The sequence below is a fragment of the Kogia breviceps genome, chromosome 11 (genome assembly GCF_026419965.1).
Source record: "Kogia breviceps isolate mKogBre1 chromosome 11, mKogBre1 haplotype 1, whole genome shotgun sequence".
Lineage (NCBI taxonomy): Eukaryota > Metazoa > Chordata > Mammalia > Artiodactyla > Physeteridae > Kogia > Kogia breviceps.
In genome coordinates, this window is record NC_081320.1 from 81,034,665 (window position 1) to 81,048,579 (window position 13,915).

Below are 13,915 nucleotides of genomic sequence, written 5' to 3' on the forward strand. Positions count from 1 at the left end.
TTGTCAACAGTTGTACTAGCAAAAGCAAACAAGTATCACCTTCACACTCCAGCCAAACTGAATGACCATCTCCTAGCCTTTGTGCACGCTACTCTCTCTGCCTAACATGCCTTTCTCAGCTTCCTCCTGTACCTGGTTAATTCTTAACTACGTTTAAGGACTCAACATCACTTTTGCCAGGACACACTACAGTAAAACTGACCGCTCTCTTGTCTATCCTCCCCTCTAGACAATATTCTCTTTGAGGACAGAGACGTATTTATTGTTGTATTCTCCCAGTGCCCAATAAACAAGAGGACCTGAAGGAAGGAGGAAGAAAGGGGTTGATTAAATAATTAATGGGGTTAAACAGAAAGAAAAGTGGCGAAGAAGTAGGGAGGGAAGGGAAAACAGGAAAGCAGAGAGAGAGCGAGGAAAAGAGGAACAGAAGAGGCTTTTTCTAACATTGCCCACCCCTGCCCCTTCAAGAGAAGGCACAGACCCAATTAAGAATCCCTGCCAGAGCAAGTCACTGCTATCAATACAAGAGAAAAGAACATTGAGAGCCACTTTTGTGAAGACAACAAAATACCAAATGATTTGAAGATTATGAAATTCAATCCTGTGTGTTAACTTTGTAAATGTATAACATTATCCTGAAAAAATAAATTTTTCCTTTAAGTCGATTTTAAAGGTTTACTGCACTGTTAAACATGCATTTTTAATACTGTCTGAAATAAAACTTCTTTCCAAAAGAATTTAAAATATGATTTAATACAGAAATATAACTTTAATATATGCGTTTTTAGTTAACAGCTATGGTTTATAAATATGCCAAAAGCTTACATGAAAGATATTTTTAAACTCAAAGATAATACTTTGAAGAGCATTTTACTTATCTGAATGAAAGTAAGGTTTATAGAGCTTATCAATATAAAAGGACTGTAATTCCTAACTATGCCTGCTATGCCTTAAATTTATTTGAGATAAAAGTTTATCACCGGGCTTCCCCAGTGGCGCAGTGGTTGAGAGTCCGCCTGCCAATGCAGGGGACACGGGTTCATGCCCCGGTCCGGGAAGATCCCACATGCCGCGGAGCAGCTAGGCCCGTGAGCCATGGCCGCTGAGCCTGCGCGTCCGGAGCCTGCGCTCCGCAACGGGAGAGGCCACAACAGTGAGAGGCCCGCGTACCGCAAAAAAAAAAAAAAAAAAAAAGTTTATCACCATTACTCTTTACATGCAGCACAAAAATATAAATTATTTACCTATATAAGAGTTCTACAACAACATCCAGATTCAACTCTTTCCTGGGAGATAATGTTAGATGTTTTTATTCTTTTAATATTTTTCACTTTTAATTTAACCTCTTACCCTAAATGCAGGATTTGCTCCATGCTCCAATAAGCATTTCACAGTACCTGCACACAAGTTATATGCAGCAATATGCAGAGCTGTTCCAAAATTAAAGTCACTGCAAGTGGCATCCACATCTGCAATTAAACATCGCAAGCGTATTAACAAAATTTTCAAATTAAGCTAGTATAATGTAAAAGGAGACAGGTTGGGTTTATTTGAGGGAGGAGGGGTATTAGTTATTTATGAGACTTAAACCAAGCCACTAAAAGGACCATTATCACAATGAAACAGAATCTTCATATTACAATCTACTTAACTAATTTTTAGTACAATAAAATTTCACTATCAAATGGACTGATATTATCATGTGTTTTCCAACCATCACAAACTAAACTATATTTTAAAGCAATTAATGGCAATAATGCATATTTGTAAAAGTAACTATCTTTAACACACTCTCTCATTAAACCTGTTGCATATTTGCCATGACAACTATAATGTAGTAGGGTTTAGGTCAGGGACTAGCAAACTATGGCCACGGCCAAAACCAACTCACCATCTGTCTTTGTAAATAAAGTTTTATTACAACACAGCCACATAGTCTCTGTGGCTACTTTCACACCACAACTGCAGAATCAAGTAGCTGCAACAGAGACCATGTGGTCCACAAAACCTAAAATGTTTACTATCTGCCTCTTCACGGAAATAACAGTAGGTAAAACAATGGAGAATTCTCAAGACAGGAATAAATTAAAGAGTAACTAAACATATGCATCATGCTTACATACTGTATTCATTCACAATACTTTATTCAACAAATGAATTTGGACTTCACAGTAAGAACGGGAATCTTGCAATTCTAAAAACATTTTAATAACTTTCAACAAATCATCATGATGCTATACAAGAAATACTCCAGATCTGGGGATCCCATTTTGACTGTTTTTTATAATATGGGTTCAATATACCTCTGGTTCTGCCAATCCTACCTTAATCTAACTACAGCTCCACCATCTCACACCCTACCTACAATTGTAAACAAACTAAGACAGGCTCAGGACACTCTCCTGAGCTATTAAAGACACTGTACTATCAAGAGAGGCTTTCTTCCTAACATCATTCAAAAAGTGAAAAAGTAAAAAGGTAAAGAGGAGATGGACAACTATACAAAGCAGAGGTTAGAAACAGACATTCTGGGAAATTTATCTATGCCATCTCTAAAACAAGTCTTCTACAAATGGAGAAAACACTGCATACAACTTTTAACTTAAAGTAATACTACTGCACTTGCCCTCATTTTTTTCTCAAAAGAAAACTGCCCCCGTGAGAGGACCCAGAGAGAATGTCTAAATACAGGACTGTGATTTAGACATTATGATGTTCAATTTTAGGATAGCATCATCAAGACAGGAAGAAAAAAAAATGAAAATCTATCCCTTAATGGAATCACAGAATTTCAGAACTGAATTCCACCTAAAATAAATATTCTTCATGATTTCAATGTTTAGCTCTGAAGGTTCTATTGCTCTATTTCTGGCTACACAAGTAAGACAAAAGAAGTATACATAGATTCAATTACACTTTATAAAATCCATGTTATACTGGGGGCTTGCAGAGATATAAAAACCCAGAGAACACTTTATTTTGTTTCTCTTTGTACTAAGTCTTTTGTGAAGGGATAGTAACTAATCTTCAATAAAGAAAAGTTAAACTGTTTCTGAAAAATAAAATGGGATTGGAGGTCACATGGAACAAGATGGATTAGAAGTAAACGTATCTTTGAATTATAATTTTTATGCCACTAATAGAGTATTCAATTAATAACATCTAATGGTGATCTTACAGTACTTGCCTTTTGGTTTAGATGTCTTCAAAATCACTCTTATAAGTTCAGGGACATCAAAATAAGCAGCATAATGCAAAGCATTCATATTTGTCCAGCGACTCCGCAAACTAACATCTGCTCCCAGATCAATAAGTTGAGTTGCAAATTTTACAGCTGTATCAACATCACCTAGAGAAGGTTTTCTAAATTATTTTTCTTCAGAACAAATTTCAGTGGATGGCCATCTATTACCTCATCTAAAAAGCCAATGCAAACAGCGTACTGAATATACACTTACAACTCAAAAAATGTAACAAGGAATTTATTCTAGGAAAATAATCAAACCCAAGGGTACAGATAAACACTTGGCTGTAAAGATGTTCATCACAGCGCTTTTTATTATGAATAAAATTTTGAAACAACCTAAAAGTACAATAATAAGACACTGGTTAAATAAATTATGAGACATCCATATAATGCAATACTACAGAGCCATTAACACCAAGGCTACTCAGAGTGCACTCTGTGGACCACTGCCAGTCCCAAACTGTAATTCATACTTTTTATAACTCTTCTCTTTTTCCCTATGTAATCATTTCTTCTGAATAAATTAATTGAAATGTAATTTTATGCTTTTGAAAAATACTTGGGCTTGTATTTTATGTCTTTATCTCATTTTTCTATTACAAACTCATTTTTATTTTATTTTACAAAAGTATCAGTCCATGATGGATTGCAGAAAGAAAAAAAAAAAGAGTCCTTCACTATCAAGTTTAAGAAGCACTGTATCAGACTACTGAAACAGGGAGAGATGTTCACAATATATAATTAAGTAAGAGGCAGGTGTAAAAAATAGTAAAGAACAGGCGAATACCAATTTTGGAAACTATGCACATATGTTATGTATAAAGGAACAGACCTTAGACAGACCTAAAGACCAGGTCTATAGGACTGGGATTGCCTGGAAAACAGAGCATGGATTGTCAAACCTTGCCATAAACTCTCAAGAAGGTTCCAGGTGTTACCAGTTACTCTCATCTAGCAAACAGGCTGGCATGAAGCCTGTTCCAGAAAAGTTGGGAGGTACCAGGAGATTATAAAGACTCCTTTGAGAAAAGGGAGGAAAGGCAACAAGGTGTGTGGAAGACCTAACTGAATCCTCACCTATTCAGGGAATATTATTATCATCAGCCAGGTGCCCTCCAAGGGACTCTGGTTGGCATAAACATAGTTATACAAGCACAAATACAGATGTCTTAAGCCATTAACAGATTCACCACACACTTACCGATACCATGAGCTCCAGATTTGCACGTATAATGTAAAAGAGTCATATCTGTCAATCCATCTCTGTCATTCACGTTGCACCCTCTCTTAAGGATCTGAGGAAACCAGGGAAGATAGTATTACAACATAAAGTCTACTGATTTCAAACCAATACTAGGAAACCAAGTTAGTCTATCTGATTAAATTAGTTCTCAATAAAATGAGTAGACAGAACTGGCTTCTCTTAAGGATAAATTTTAAGTCTGTACCCAACAACAATAATGAAAACTGAACTTGTCACCAGACGGAGGGAAGTTCTTAAAGAGTACTCCAAAGTAATCTGGCACCCCAAATATGTTCCTTAACCTCTCAAAGGACAAGCAAATTTCCTTTCTAATGGGAGTAATGGTATTTTTAAAAGTATAAGCTCCCTCATCTTACAACATGACAGTATGCTGGCCAAGGAACCCAGCATTATTCTTTTATCCCTCTTCCAAAAAATCAAATATTTTTAAAAATTATATTTAAGCCTAGATCTTTACCAAGCCACCCCAAAGTATAGATAAATGTGACAGTAATCAAATCTCCTCATGAAAATATATTTTTAAGTTTACAAAATTAACTTGTACGAAGAATGCTCCCACCAAGAGTCAGAATGTCAGAACTCCAGGTGTAAGCAAGGGAGGAGCATGAGGGAATAAGGGAAAGAATGCACAGTACTAACTCACTGCTCCATGAAGCCCGCAAAGAGCAAGCATCAGCATCTTTAAAAGGCTTCCCCTTTATCACTGCCTTTCCATTCAGACGGGGGGAAAAAAATCTACACAATTAACAATCCTAACAATACAAGACTTAACAACCTAAGAATTCCTTACCTCATTTCCAATAACATCAATATTTTGCTGGACCTGAGGAACCCACTGTCGTAAAATGGCAAATAATTCTGATACAGAAGTTTTGGGATCGAAGAGAATTTCCTGGCATGATGTATCATTAGGATCAAAGAAAGAAAACTCTGTTTGAAATTTAAAAGGTGTAAGTTAAATTTATTAAAATTTCAAAATAAATATACTGAAAATAATAAACAACAAGACCAGGACTCATATGACACAAATATTTTTAGGTGCAGAAAAAGTAGGTTTACCTTAAGCAATTCTCAAAACCAAAGTCAGGCTCACCAAAAATTATGAGGCATTTCTGAACTGCTATGAGAATGAGATTTCCATGCATCAGACTACATCTTATCACAAATGAAACAAAAATCTGAGCGTGTTGAACTTTCCAAGAACTTCTTCTAAAGCACAGAAAATCTATCAAATTTTATAGGTATTTTCACCTCTCAAAACATAAACATGTCATGAATAGCAGATCCACATCCATGATTAAAACATACATAATAGAAAGAAATATGCCAAAATCTCAACAGTGTACTAGAACAATGTGTAATTTTAAGTATTCTTTTTACTTCTCTGTTTTCGTTATTTTCTATAATAAACAGGCATTACTTTGAAGTCTTGGGACAGAGTGATTGGGTTATTTTGGAGTACGTATTAGTAAAGACATGGAATACTAGACACAATTGAACATGATTTTAAAATCTTTTAAAACTTCCTTAAGATTCAGAGAGAACAGATCATCCTATGGCTAGAGAATAAAAAAGAATAGAAGAAAATCAGATTCTACTATCTTGAACAATCTATAAGAAGGCAGGGAATCTAAAAAACCAGAAGCATCTAAAGAAGAAAAGCATTAGAGAAGCAATATTTGCTGAGTGCTTACAATTTACCAAACACCTTACAAATCTTCCCAGACACCTTACCTGACAGGTATTATTATTCTCATTTTGCAGATAAGGAAACCAAAGCTCAGACTTAATAATACTTGCTCAAACTCACACAGCTAGTAAGTGGCAGATTTGGGGTAGAAAATCAGGTCTGCCTCCAAAGTCTGTCTTCTTTCCTCTATTATGCTGTCTCCCGAAGAGAATTCACTATTGAGTTCAGATTTTAACAGCATACGTGAGTAGCAGGATTTGTGTGGGTTTTTTATTTTCTTCTTCGTATTTTTATTTATTTTCCAAAATTGTACTATGTACACACAGCTCTTACTTTTAGAATCAGGGTAACTGAACGATGAAAGGAGAAGCACAAAACCAAGGACATGTATAAAAGTAGAGCAGTCCATCAGAAGAGAATCAGAAGGACTAAAACTAAGAGCAGATACTATTCAAAATCTCAGAGAACAAAATGGTCCTCTACAAACAGAAGAGTCAGAAGAGAATCAGTATGAAACACAGATACCAATTTCTCAGAGATGTGGGTGTGTTTCCTATAAATATCAGTTTACCGGAATTTTTTTTTTTGGTCTAATTGATTCAGCTATTCAATAAATATTTATGGATCAGTGACTTTTCTAGGCATTGGGCATTTCTAGTAGAGAAATTCCTAAATATATACCTAAACAGACTCTTCTGCATGTGTCTACAGGAGACATGTACAGGAATGCTTATTCTAGCATTGGTTATAATAGCAAAATAACTGGGAAACTGAAACATCTCTCCATAGAGGATGTATAGAAAGTGGTATATCCATAGGATGGATTCAATGCTTTCTTACAATGAAATAAATGAATTCGATATCTACATTATGAATTGATAGGGATAGGTCTCAAAAAACATACTGATCAATAAAATAAGTTGAATAATAATATACAACATCTCTCATTTCCATAAAATTACAAATACACAAAACAATCCTATATACTGTTTATGAACGCTCATATATGTAGTAAATGTATAATTAAATGGTCTGCAATATTCACACTAAATATAAGATGGTGGTTGCCTCTGGGGAGCAAGGAAAATGGAGGGAATTTCAACTTTAAGGTTTTAATTCTTATAACTGAAAAACAGGAGCTAAAGGAAATAAGATACTATGCTAATAATTATTCTTTCTGATGGTGGATATGTGTGACACGTTTGCTATCACTGTATTTCTGCATTTTTAAACGACTTCCCATTTTTTAAAAATGAAACACAATGGAAAAAGAACATAATAACAATAAAAGTGCCAATAAATGTGTAAGTTTTATTTAAAGAAAATTGAAGTGGTGGGTGACTTAAATGGAGAGACACATCACGTTCCTGGACTGGAAGATAAAATATTTAAGGCTGTCAATTTTCCCAACAACAATTATTTTAAATAATTTCAATTCTAATCAATCAAAATTTCACCAAGATTTATTTGTGGGAGGAGACAGACAAAATTATTCTACTGCTCATCTGTGCCAGAGCTTCTCAAACATTAACGTAGATAGGAATCACCTAGGGATCTTGTTATGATGTAGATTCCAATCCAGTTAAGTCTCAGGTGGGGGCAGGGACTGCATTCTAACAAGCTCCCAGGGATGCCAATGCTACTAGACTAAGTACCACGTGATGAGAAGCAAATATCTAGACAGTAAATGTAAGAGAAATAAGCAAGAACATTTTAACTAAGAAAAATAATGATCAGAGTAGGGGGTAGGGGACACTAGCCCAATAAATACTAAAGCATGTAATAATGCTTCTGTAATTATATACTGAGATAATGGCAAACAGCAGACAGCTCATTTAAATACTAATGATAATATGTTATAAAGTGTCTAATAGGTGCCAGGGACTGTTCTATGCACTTTACATATATTACCTAATTTAATCTTCATGACAGTCATATGAGGTAGGAACTTTTTTTTTTTTGATGTAGGTACTATTATTGTTCTCATTTTATCAAAGAAGAAACAAAGGAATAGAGAAAGTAAGCCATTTGCCCAAGATCATGCAACTGTTAAGTGGTTGAGTCAGGACTGACCTATAATCCAAACTCACCTATAATCTTAAACTCTACGCTATACTATATATTAACGAATCTAACTACACCCAAATTTTAAGCTTCCATACAGAAAAAAAAAAAAAGTCTTAATCAAAAGAAAGGAGGTGAAGGGTAGATGGGGAGGATACCCCACCAAGTCAAGATGGAATAACAGGGACCATATTTGTTCTTATTTCTGACACAACCAAAAAACAACAATAACAAAGGAAAGAGATGAAATGAGGTTTCCGAGACACTGGCCATCAGTTAATGAAAGACACAATCCCTAAGAGACAGGATACAAACAAGTGAGTCTTACAACTGCCCCCATGTCTCTGCCCTGGGACTTTCCAGATTTCAGCACAGAGAGAGGGAAATCAAGAAAAAGCCCAGCAGACTCCCTGAGTTGCGGAGACAAAGCTGAGAGCCCAAGGAAATAAGGCAGCTAGAGTTCACAGGGCAGTGTATCAGACAGGAGGGAGATGCAAAGCAAGAGAACCCCAAAGATCTGAAGAGAGTCCCCCTTGAGTATTTAATATATGCTTGTGAGGAAAAACCTGAGGTAAGGGAAAGAACCATCCAAAAGAATTAGAGGGATTAGTAGTGCCCAGTGATCATACGGAGCCTAGAACTGTGCTTGTTCCCACTAAAAAGAGTGAGAAAAAACTCATCAGGCTTTGGGTAGAGAACTCAGTAGTGAGGAGTAATTAGCCCCAGATTAGCATTGCTCCAGAACCACCTAACAAATCATAAAGGCAAGATCTGAAAAGGTCAAACAATTTCCAAGTAATTTAACTGTATCCCAGAACAAAGCTCAAGAGTATTTACAGAAACAGAAAAATATCCAGCACCCAACAGGTAAAATTCACAATGTCTGGCATCCAATCAAAGACTACCAGGCCTGCAAAGGGAAAAATGTTACCCATAATCAGGAGAATAGTTGATCAAAACAGATCTAGAGTTGACACAAATATTATAATTAACAGAAAAGGACATTAAAACAGCCATTATAACTGTATTCCAAATGTTCAAAACGTTAAACAGACCCAAATCAAACCTTAGTGATGAAAACTACACTGGATGAGATCATCAGCTGATTAGACATTGCGGAAGAAATCATTAATGAACCTGAAGACATAGCAATAGCAACTACCCAAAATGAAATACAAACAGAAAAAGAGTTTTTAAAATAGGAAAAAAAGGCATCAGTGAGCTGTGGGAAAACTTCAAGTGGTCTAATATTTGTGTAACTGGAGTGTCTGAAAAGGAGAAGGGGCAGAAAAAGTATTTGAAGAAATAATGATTATCCAAACTTGATGAAAAGTGAAACCTACAGACCCAAGAAGCTTAACAGTCCCCAAGCATAAGAACATAAAGAAAATTACACCAGGGCACATCACAGTAAAATTACTCAAAACCTATGATAAACAGAAAATCTTAAAAGCAGCCAGGAAAAAAAAGATCATTTATTACAGAGAAACAAAAGTGACAGCAGATTTCCCATCAAGACAAGTGGGAACAAAGTGAAGCAACACCTTTAAGCACTGAAAGAAAAAACTATCAACCTAGAATTCTATACCTAACAAATATATTTTTCAAAAGAGACGATGACATAAAGATGTTTTCAGACATATAAAAGCTGAAAGGATTCCTCACCAGCAGATCTGCACTGCAAGAAACAAACGTTAAAGGAAGCCCTTCAGGCAGAAGGAATGTTATCAGATGAAAATCTGGTCTGCACCGAGGAATGAATAACACTAGAAATGGTAACTATGTGGGTAAATAAGATTTTTTTATTATTATTATTGCTTAAATCTCTTTAAGAGATAACTTCACTGCTTATGTAAAAATAATAACAATACACTTGGGGATTTTTAATACATGTGATGTGTGTTCTGTGTAAACTGACTCTGAAGGCATTCAAAGCAAGAGTCCACAAATCTTTGTAGTCTTGCAGGGTAACCACCTTGAGGGTCAACACTGAGCTGAATGTCTAAGCTCTGGTTTGTGTGGGTTGGTTTCCTTTTCTTTGTTTCTTGATTTGAATCTCAGTCTCAGTCTCACATTCAGTGGTTCCCATTACATTTAGGATAAAATACAAATTCCCTACCAAGGCCTAAATGATCCTGCCTGCGCTGGCCCCTGCCTTCCTCTCCAACTTCATGTCCTGCCATTCTGCCCTTCCACCACTTTGCTTCTCAGCCACAAAGGCCTTCCATTATTTCTTAGGATACACCAAAGTTTCTTCCCCAACTCTGTGCCTTTGATTTCCTATCCTTCTGCCTGGAACACTTCTCTCCAAGCTCTTCTCTCAGTCAGCTGCTTCTGATTCTCCAGATGACCCGCCCATCTAAAACAGCCTCTCTGCTCCATTATCCTCAACCACAGCACCCTGTTTCTTGTCTCCACAGAATTCACTATAATCTATAATATTTATGATTTGTTTCTTCATTTGTTTGTTTATTGTCTGTTTTCCCTCCTAGAATGTCGGTCTTGGTCACCGTGCTATCCCCAGCATCTAGGACAGTACCTAGCACATAACAGGCCCTCAACAAATACTTACTCAATAAATACAACCCTGGATGCCACATTTTAAGGGGACACTAACTACAGCATGCTAAGAAGAAAACAACTAGAGTGAAAAGGGTCTAGAAATCCTGACAATGAGAGACTGGTGAAGGAACCAGAAATGTGTAGTCTAAAGAAGTACAAACTAATTTAAAATGTCCAAATTATCTTCAAATATTTGAAGGTCATCATATAAAGAAGTGTTTGTTCTACATATCAAACCAGTTAGCCAAAGTTTCAAGGAGGCATACTTTGAGTCCATATACAAAAACAATTTTATCACAACTAAAACTTTAACAATGAAATGGACTATTTCATTAGTTTCCCACTATTGAAAATATCCAAGTAGCTGAATGGTTATCTATCAGAGAACCTGAAAACACAATTTCTATACTGGGAAATGAGTAGGGAAAGCTGAACTATAAGTCCATTCAGATTCTAAGAATCTATCATTCTAAGAATACAGGCAATTCTTAATTTCACTTATACAAAGGGAACAATATCCATTATCACCTTTCATTCAATGTATTTATTCAACAAACACTGCACAACTAATATCAACAAATGACTATATTAGCCCAATGAGATAAACAAAAACAAAACATGATTCTACTCCATCCAAACAGCTATAGTCTGAGAAAGTAAATAAGACAGTTATGACTCAAGACAGAATGAGGTAAGTGCCATAAGCAAGGTACAAAGTGCTTTTCAAGGTTTTTCCAGCATAATTGATTTTGTTACATCTGAAAATCAATATCCAGTCAATATTTGTAAAAACTGTAAACAACTCCCAAGATCTAGTAGGCACAGGTTTTATGTAACACCTTTGATGACTGCAAGGCAAGCTGCTATAGAATCTGAACACATAAAATAGCATACCTGAAGATGAGTAGTTATTAGAATGGACATGACTAAAAAGACAAATTCACAATCCAATCATTTTATATTCACTAATATTTAAAAACTGCATTACCTCTACCTCCAAAGATAATTTGAAATGGTGGCCCAATACTTTACTTGAAAAACTCTAACTAAATTAGAAATGTAACACATCCATCAAGCTTACCACCTGGTTTTCTTTTATTCCTTTATCAACTACCTGATAAAATAGGGTCCTGCGGAAATAAGTCTAAATAGATTAAAAACTAGAATACTCCTAAATTTACATTTTACAAAGAACATTTAAATGAACAATTTAAATATGAATCAATCTCATGCCACATTCCAGGGAAAGGTCTCACCCTCTCCGTCTAAGTACAGGACTTTTATTGTTTTGTTTTACTATACTTTATTTGTGTATACACTGATAATTACAATGGGAGACAACTGAAACAGGATCCAAATTAGGCTTGCTTGTGTATCAAAACACATCACTTGTTGTTACATTGTCACCCAAGTTTGGATCATTTCAGCAGTGATTATTTGGTTTGTTAATTAGAATCCCAGTATTGTAGAGACAGCAGGGACCTTAAAGATGGCTAGCGCACAGTGCTTTTATGTCTTCTTTTTCTTTTTCAGTACATGGCTTTTTAAGCAAGTCAGTATATTTAACCAAAATAAATACATCAATAGCAGAAGAATGCTAGATGTCTAAGCTCCACTGTATTCTAAAAATAAAATCCTCTGAATCCACCGTGGTGCTTAAAATGAACGTTTTTACATAATAAAAATGCTGACAGCAGAAATAAAGTGTTTAGCTTAAGAGGCAGAAAAAGCAATAAGCAACTTATTTTTGAAAAAGGAAAATTTAGCAATTTTATGAAAACCACAACAAATGGTTTCAGGAAAAATTAGGAGTACAGAAAGGGTGTAAGACAGAAGTCAAGTCACCAGTTCACAGAAAATAAACACAGCAACTTAACGTACCACAGTCTGAAGGCATTGGTGCTGCAGAAATGGAAAAGATAACTGGTGTATCAGAACCTTGAAATAAAAATGGGTATCTTCCAATCAACGAACTTCCTTCTAATGGAAAATCCGGAAGGTCCTCTATGGTCATCTTCTAGAAAGCCACCTTTAATGAAAGGGGGGGAAAAGCATATCTATTATATTTGTATGCAACTCAGAATAACTGCCTTCAGTCACAAAAAGCCTATTTTTTTAATATCTAATCTATTGAAATTTTTAACTTCAACCTTCAAAAATCTATTTTAGAGAAGGGAAAAAAACTTCCTTTTAGCAAACTGTTGTTAAAGAGTATACATTGCTTAACACTGTCTTTCAGGGTCAACAGCATATGTAATCATTTTAGGCAAAGCTCGGGAGTAATAAAAAACTACTACTATATATTTCCTAATAATAGGTGAAAAAGTTTTTTAAACGCTGAGCTAACCTAAATGGGTGATGTTCTCTTTACTCGCAGTAACAAATGAGATGTTATCCCTTGTAGGTACACCTCTAACTTCTCATAGGATGTGACACAGGTTCTATCATCTGTCATCCAGTAGCTCATGCCATGTGCTCATCACATGAAATAAATCTAGTTTACAAGGTTCTCATTATTTTCCAACATCCCAGAAAACTTTACTGAAAATTGACCATATCACTTGTACAAATCTAAATCTAGGAGCTTACCGACATCGTTTCACTTAACAATGTAGAGGATCTGTTTAGTTCATCGCAGCAGAAGATGGAAGGCCATGCCTTTTAAACCACATCACATATATACTACCTCTCTTTTCCAGGAAACATGAGCACTCAGAATAAATATGCTCTAAATTAGACAGCTGCTGCACCCCAGTACGCATATCAGAGATGACACAGAATGCAGAGAAAATGTTAGTAAAACAACTATGAAGCTAAAAACCTTCCAGTTTCTTTTGCATCAAATCTTTGAAGTCTGAAATATTATGAATCTCTATATCTGTTCAAAATATAAGCAGAAAACTATATTACAAAACTAAATAAAGGTGATTTTAGATTATTTCAGTAGAAAGAATAGAATAAGTAAAGATGGTTAACAGATAGCTTACTCTAGCAGATAATGCCATGCTAGATATTACTCAATGTGTGCTCTATTATACTTGGTAAACCAACTCTGTGTCTATCACCTTTACCTATCATGCTTACCTAC

General features: G+C 35.5%; 1 protein-coding gene across 3 annotated transcripts in view; it reads right to left on the minus strand.

The window, feature by feature from the left end:
* Positions 1–13,915, minus strand: part of CLIP4 (CAP-Gly domain containing linker protein family member 4) — a 60,924-nt gene that overhangs the window by 43,291 nt on the left and 3,718 nt on the right. For all 3 annotated transcript variants that reach the window (XM_059078772.2, XM_059078773.2, XM_059078771.2), the window contains exons 2-6: positions 12,709–12,856; positions 5,302–5,441; positions 4,449–4,542; positions 3,188–3,349; positions 1,351–1,469 (exon numbers count right to left, since the gene is read on the minus strand). In XM_059078772.2, coding sequence (XP_058934755.2) covers positions 1,351–1,469; positions 3,188–3,349; positions 4,449–4,542; positions 5,302–5,441; positions 12,709–12,841 — 648 coding nt within the window. In that variant the 5' untranslated portion in view covers positions 12,842–12,856. The remainder of the gene's footprint in view (positions 1–1,350; positions 1,470–3,187; positions 3,350–4,448; positions 4,543–5,301; positions 5,442–12,708; positions 12,857–13,915) is intronic.